The sequence below is a fragment of the Myotis davidii genome, unplaced genomic scaffold, assembly GCF_000327345.1.
Source record: "Myotis davidii unplaced genomic scaffold, ASM32734v1 scaffold1185, whole genome shotgun sequence".
Taxonomy (NCBI): domain Eukaryota; kingdom Metazoa; phylum Chordata; class Mammalia; order Chiroptera; family Vespertilionidae; genus Myotis; species Myotis davidii.
The window spans coordinates 53,223-60,833 of NW_006296007.1; the positions used below are offsets into that span (position 1 = coordinate 53,223).

The 7,611-nt window shown below is 45.1% G+C and overlaps 2 protein-coding genes across 2 annotated transcripts in view; both read left to right on the forward strand.

The window, feature by feature from the left end:
• Window positions 1-3,457, forward strand: part of OVCH2 (ovochymase 2) — an 18,787-nt gene extending 15,330 nt beyond the window's left edge. The window contains 3 exon segments of the mRNA XM_006770934.1: window positions 117-248; window positions 1,413-1,502; window positions 3,363-3,457. Of these exon segments, the coding sequence (XP_006770997.1) occupies window positions 117-248; window positions 1,413-1,502; window positions 3,363-3,457 (317 nt within the window).
• A 4,005-nt stretch (window positions 3,458-7,462) lies between these two features.
• Window positions 7,463-7,611, forward strand: part of LOC102753061 (NADH-cytochrome b5 reductase 2) — an 8,499-nt gene continuing 8,350 nt past the window's right edge. Inside the window, exon 1 of the mRNA XM_015568604.1 lies at window positions 7,463-7,542. The gene's annotated coding sequence lies outside the window, so the exon portion shown is untranslated. The remainder of the gene's footprint in view (window positions 7,543-7,611) is intronic.

The following is a 7,611-nucleotide window of genomic DNA, read 5'->3' on the forward strand; positions in this document are numbered from 1 at the left end:
AGGAAAGTTTATTTCCTAACAGTTACCTAAAGGACAATTATTTTTTTCCTTTAATGCAATGTCACGTCTATTTGCTGGCCCTTGGCCGTGTCTCACCTGGGCTTGGCTTGACCCAGCTCGGTTGTGTGGCTTTGCTGCCCCAGCCCCTGTGCTGAGCTCCTCTGGTGTGATGCTCATCAGCTTCCAGTCAGATGAAAATGTGACCTTCAGAGGCTTTCAGGCTACAGTCTCCTTCATCCCTGAAACAGGTAAGAAGGAAGAGGCACCAGGTCCAAATTCTCATCCTCATAACGTGTTAATCAAGTCTCATCATTTGCAGCAGTTCTGTTCTAGAAAGTCGCCATAAACACTGAAATTAGTGAATACTGAACCAGTGCTCCTAGGGAAGATGCGGGGTTAGGTTCCTCTGAGCCTCTGGTTTGATGTCTATTTCTGTTGAACGTCACCTTATTTAATATATATTGTTGATTCATTAACACTGAACTCACAGCCAATACCCTGTAACTCAAACCTAAACAAAGCTTATCTATCACAGGCATCTTCAAAGGCAGTACAGTCTCCTTGCACTTAGGAACACCAGATGGCACTTCAGCACAAAGCTCGGGGCCATTTTAAACAGCAAAATCACCAACAAATCACACAAAAATGCAACAACCACAAAAAACACACCCCACAACAAAACATGGCACTAGAGAGACCATGGCAAGAACGCTTACTGCTAGTATGAGAGCTGAAACAAGAAGCAGAGTGTCACCTCCTCAGGCCTCAGTGAGGGACATCTGCATGTGGTGACTCAAATTCTTCACAAATGTCCACGAATGACCTTAGAAATGACCTTGGAAACACTAGGAATGCTAGCTTTGAGTTACACATAAATGTTAGTGAGTAGGTAAGTTTGCAAATACAGAATCCTCAAAGGATGAGGATCGACTGCATATCTGAATCTTGGCCTATGCTTACTAGATCTGTGACCTCAGAGTCATCTAAGGTTCCTTTACTTCAACCTTACAACGGGTGACTAGCACATGCCTAGTAAGAACGTAGTGAGGATTAAATCAGATAAGGTATGCTTGGCCAAGAGCAGGTGCGTGACACGTAACAGGGGCTCCAAAATGTGAAATGTCTTCACCAACCCCCAGTTCCTAGACACCTGAATTACACAGTTTCCTTCCAAGCCCTCACCCCCATGAACACTTTGTCCAAACCTCACAAAGCTTCTCAAGTTGTTCATTCTTGTTAGGGGGTAAGCAGCTAGTTATGGCAAAGCCAGGTTACGGTTAAGATACTACACTTTTTAGTTAAAATACCCAGAGTTCAGCTAACTGAGATGCCCCAGAATTATAACAATAATAATGTTCTGCTGCGTCCCAAGCACTGGCCTGGTTTGTGTGACCTGAGCATTATATTCTGCTTATACCCAGATTTAAACATCTCCAGATCAGAGGATGAGTCGATGTTTCTGGAGACATGGAATGTCCTTCCTGAAGAATACAATGAGTCCGGTAAGCTGGTATTTTGTGTGTGTTTCTTTAATCCTCACTGAGGAGTGAGGATATTTTTTCCATTGATTTTTAGAGAGAGTAGAAAGGAAGAGGTAGAAGGGGGGGGGGGGGAGAGAGAGAGAAACATTGAGCGGAAAGAGACACATTGGTTGGCTGCCTCTGGCTTGCGCCCTGACCAGAGCCAGGGATTAAACCTGAAACTGAGGTATGTGCCCTTGACTGAGAATTAAACCCAAGACCTTTGGTCCATGAGTTGATGCTTTAACCACTGAGCAACCGGCCAGGGCCAGTAAGCTGTTTTGAGAAATGTGACCAAGAGATACACATAGAGAGTTTCAGCCAGCGTTCAAACAGAGAACCCCAAAAGACATGTCAGAGTCCTTACCTCCAGTACCCCAGAAGGTGACCTTATTGGGAGAATCTTTAGAGGGGTAATCAAGTTAAAGTGAGGTCACGTGTGGGGACCCTAATCCAATATGACTGGTGTCCTCATAAAAGGGGAAATCTGGATGCAGAGGGAGACACACGCACACAGGGAGGACGTCACATGAACACGAAGGCAGACACTGGGGTGATGCAGTGTCTTTAAGCCAAGGAACAACGAAGTTTGCCACAAACCACCAGAAGCTAGGGGAGAGGCATGGAACAGCGTCTCTCTCACAGCCCTTGGAAGGAACCAACCCTTCTAGCACCTTTATCCCAGACTTCTAGTCTCCAGAACTGTGACACAATAAATTTCTGTTTTCCTAAGAACCAGTTTGTGATGTTTTGTTGCGGCAGGTCTGGCAAGCTAATACACCAGGAACTGGCTGACATGATTGTGGGGCGGACTAAGCAAGTCAGTCCAGAGGGCAGTCATAAGGGAAGCTCACACACAGTACACTGGCATACACAGGCATGGCTGAAGCCGTTCTCTACAGGCAGAGTTTCTCCTCTCCTCTGGGCAAGCCTCAGCTCTGCTTTTAGGGCCTTTCCAACTAATGAAGTCAGGCCCACCCAGCTAGGCCAGGATGCCCTTCCTTCCATAGTCACCTGATTAGGGACTTTCATCACCTCTGCAAAATCCCTTCCCACAACATCTCACTTACGTGTGATTGAATAACTGGGGGCTGTAGCCTAACCAAGCTGACACATCAAAGAATCCATCACACAGAGCTCTTTGGGCTGTGGTCATTGTCCCTTTTGCTCAAAGCAACACAAATGACCCAATCACAGACCTTCCTCCAAAAGCATCTCTTAGCTTCAGCTTTGTCAGCTGAAAAATGGAGTGCTTCTTTAAGTCTGAAATCAGGAACTTTTAAGTTTGCGTGACATGACAAATTCCTTTTTTTTTGTTTGCTTGTTTGTTTAATGCACTGAGTGTAGCACAGGGTGCCAGGGTTCAGGGGAAGGACATGAGGCTGGATTCAGAAACGTGGGCTTGCGCCCCAGCTTTGCTATTTTCAAGCCATGTGATCACAGATAAGGCACGGACTCTCTGAGGTTCTTTCTCCAAAATAAAGTGGTTGTAAAGAGATCACAACAATTTCAGAAGGATATGCTCCATTATGGGAAATGTTTTGTAAACGCTGCAGTTCTATGAAAATGAAGCTTTTACAATTATTCTTAGAATGGAGGCGTTAGCCCAGTTTGCTCTATCTTCACTTGTTCATAATTTTAAAAACAGACGCTAATTGTCCCCACAAACAAAACTCTGTTTGAAAACCTTCTGCTTTTGTCCCTATAAGAGACAAGGAAGCAGAGGCTGGGCAAGTTAGTGAACAACCAAATTCCTGGTTGTGTTCAAGTAGGAGGGGGGGCCAACTTCCTTCTTGTCTTTCTGTTGGACACTTTCCCCTTCTCCCCTTCCTCCTATTGCAGGTCTGAGGCTCCCGGCCCAGGCTGGGAGCCATTCCCCTGGAAACTGCATGTGCTGCCCCACTTACTTCCTGTTGTCTCGACAGCCCAAGCTGTGAACTCACATTTACTACCTTCTGGAGGCTCTACCCCAGCCCCTGCCATAACAGATGCTGTCTGGGAAGAGTTGAAGCAACTGCTATAAATATTGGTCGGGAGCTACACCAGTGGGCGTAGCTCTGCAGACATAGCTGCTCAGGAAGGATCCTCAGGCTATGGGTGTGGGAGTGATGGCGGGAATAGGACTCTACAAACTGTCCTTCTGACTTTTCTCAAACACAATTTCTGGCAAATTCTGGTCATTCCCAGTGTCTCAAGCCTCTTGCCTTTATACAGTCTTACTCCATCAGGCCCCAGTAAGCCTCCCATTGCCAGGAGTGTGCAAGGTTTTCCACGCCATATTTCTGCTATCCAAGTTGAGGTTGAAGACATTCCAGAAAGGAAAGTGTTACCCTTGCTTTATGACCATCTATGGTGCTGGGGAGTTGGGGGGGGGGGCGGTCCTGACCAGGTGGCATCGACATACTTTAATTTAAAATCCTTGAAGAGGAAAACCAAGGGAACTCCGATTCAAGAAACAGTCCGCACTGGTGATGGTGTTGGGTGCTTGGAGTGGGTAAGGTGCTCCATCAGTATTGTCTCATAAAGCTCACCCCAGTCAACTAGATTTATCTGCTGACATCCTTTTCTCAGGATGACATTTTTGCACAATGCACAAAGGACAGGCCAGAGCCAGGATGAAGAGGAAGGGATGGAGTGGGTAGCCACTTGTGTGGCCTGGCAGAAACAACAAGCTGAAGACGTGGCCAGGCAGCAGGAGGCTGCTGAGGGAGGCTGTGCACATGAGAAAAGAAACCCATAATTATAGCAATAAGAGCAGAAGAACTAGAGGGCAGGGGCTCCTCCTGGCTCCTCTGGTCCCAATCACAGGAAATGTTTTTTTAATAAATCCAAGTAAAAACAAATAGCCCTAAGAGACAAAAACAGTCATTCACTTCGTGTATTAGTTACCCATTGCTGCTGTAACAAATTAGCCCACATATACTGCCTTTAAAAAGCACAAATTTATTCTCTTCCAGTGCTGGAAGCCAGAAGTATGAAATCAGTTTCAACGGGCTAACAAGGGGCTGGTTCCTTCCAAAGGCTCTTAGGGAAAATCTTTTTCTTTGCCTTTTTCAGCTTCTGGTGGCTGCTGGCATTCCTTGGCTTGCAGCCCCTTCCTCCAACTTCAAAGTTCATTGCTCCAATTTCTGCTTCTGTCATCACATCGCCTTCTTCTCTGTCTCCTCCTGCATCCCTCTTATAAAGGATATTATGATGGTGGGCCCACCAGACAATCTAAGATAGTCTCCCCATCTTAAGCACTTTCACTTAATCCCAGCTACAAAGCCCCTTTTGCCACGCAGGTAGCATTCACAGGTTTCTGGGATTAGAATGTGGGTAAACTTCGAGAGCCATTCATTATGCCACAATTTAGGCTAAACAGCTAACACCTAGGAGGTGGTCATGTGTTGAGGGGGTAAAATGGAAATAAATACTTTTCAAGGTCAAAAAGCTAATAAAAAGTCCACAACAGCCTGAAAATTGTTTAGAGAGCAAATGCTCATTAGGCATCAACTTGGTCAGGGTGTCGGTTCCCCCAGGGGGAGTTCAGCAGTGAGGGAGACCCGGTACTGTACAGGAGACGCTGTCTTGTGGGGCAGAGTCTCTATATACTTCAACAGGGACAACAGATGTCCCTTCTTTCTTTTTTTCAGCAAGCACTTGCGGAAGGCCTGTTCTTTGCCAGGCCCTATTACCAAGCTGGGCATTTAGAGAGTGAGAGGTATTCATGGTAAATTTCAGGGGATTAGAAGAGAAGCCGAAATCCAGGCAGCAGGAGAGCAAGTGAGGGACCCATATAAAAAGTGTGTGTAGGAGTGCTGAGGAGAGGAGAGACTCTCTGCCCTGTCAAAATTACTGGGAGTCCAGATAAGGGCTTGCCTTTTATCCTGCTGTAAGATTGATAAAGGAGGATGTGCCGTCTGCCTCTCTGGTAACATGAAGGACTGTGCAGGGAAAATGAGAAGGGAGAATGGAGGGAAGAGGCAAACTACTAAGAAAGCCACAGGAAAAGGAGAGGCGACTTTTAATTCCAAATGCAAAAATGCTTTTGATTGATCAAAATGACCTTCGTTCTTTCATTCATGTAATAAATATTGATTGAGCATCTACCAATTGCCAGACACTACTCTACCTGGGATACAGTAGGAGTTGAAACAGACAAAACAAGTCTTGGCCTCATGGAGCTTCCATTATAGTGGAGAAAGGCAGTAAACAAGTAGGTAAGATATGTGTAAGATATGGTGGTAAGTCTTACGGGGCCAAATTAATCAAGGAAGCAGCATAGAGTTGTGATAGAAAGGACTGTTCTTTCCTTTAGTATTTATGGAGCATCTACCACGTGCGGGGCAGTGTGCTAAATGCTGCAGGGCAGAGATGAATTTATTCATTCCTGACAGTCACAGTGCTAAACCCTGGGGAAGCCAGGTTTCTGCCCGATAGTAGAATTTCCAGGCAAATGTGAGAATCAATTCTTTATCGATTGAATATTCAAGACGTAAATTATAAACTGAAGTAAAAGCTATGACTAGAATGTAATGTATACATCTAATTAAATTGGGGACAGGAGCAGGCATATCTGAAGAAGTGATAATTGAGCTGAGAACCAATGAATATATAAGAGTGGATGATATAAATACTTGTTATAAATTATTATAATTAGAACAGGGGTGGGGCAACTAGCTCAATGTAAGAAAAGAGAGAAGCTAGAACTAGACTTGTACATATATAAAAAATGTTATATGACAGCGATGGCATTGCAGGTTAGTGGCCAGGTACAAGCAATTCAATAAATGTTACCAAGACAACACGTTATCCACATGGCAAAAATTAAATTGGATCCCTGCTTCAAACCATACACAGAAATCAGTTTCAGGTGGTTGAGAGACTTAAATGTAGAAGAAAAATCTTTAAATTTTATCAGAGAAAATATAAAATCTCTTTAGAATCTTGGATATAATTAGGCAAGTCACAAAAAGCACTGACCGTAAAGATTAAAGATCAAAACATGTAACTACATTGCAATTACCAACTTCTATTCATCAAAATACACCCAGGGAGTGAGAGAAGAGGGAAGAGAGAAGAGAGAGAAGAAAAAGAAAGGTAAAATAAGTTGCAAACTGGGAGAAAACATTTGTAAATCATATAACTAACAAATAAGTAGTCTTTATAATATATGACTCCTAAAAACCAGTAAGAAAATATGATACAACTCAACAGAAAAATGGGTACAAAGCATGAACACAGACTTTTTTCCCCCAGAAAAAGAAATTCTGTGGGAAATAAGCACATGAAAGATATTCAACCTCCATAGGCAATGATATTAGGTCCACAGGCCATCACTTTACACTGATTATATTGCAAAAAAAAAAAAATAGTTAAGATACTGACAATAATATCCTGGCACCTGCAGGTGTTAGGGGAGGTGTTCATTACAAATGGGCCTGTGATGTGTGTTTGGGGCTAGGGGTAGGTTAATGGGATGGGAATCTATTGCTTGGCTTCTGTCTCATTCATGTCCAGGAGGCAGGAATTTATCTTTGCCACTGGGATAGGTGAACGATGCGGGAGGAGAGTGAGCAAGATTCTCAAACATACTGTGAAGAAACCCCCATAACCGACATGCCTGCCATTCTGCTTCCCATTTATTATTGGGTACCTGTCACCTCTCTCCCCCCATAATAAATGAATGAATGAGCACCTTGAACAATGTCTTTTTTAACTGGACCACACCCCAACCTCACCCTTACAAACACCTCGCCCTGGACCAGGCTCAGAGTAGGATGACTGCTAGATAGATACTCTTAGAATTGCCCTAAATTCCCAGTTCCCTTACCAGCATCCCTTCCCGCCCACTCAGACGCCCACCTTTCCTCCAGCCTCGCTCCAATTAAACCAGCAGAGGCCAGGGAGCTCCCCATCAGGGCAGCTCAGAGCATGCAGGGGGAGGACCAGGCTGGAGAGGGCGCCGCGTCACGCGTCAGGGATGTTTCACTAGGAACGAGGAAGCCCCTGGACGCCGCCTGGCCCCGGCGCAGGGCAGGTGCGGAGCCGAGTCACGCGAGAAAGAACTTTCCAACGCCGCGCCTCGGGCCGGGGGCAGGGGTGGGGG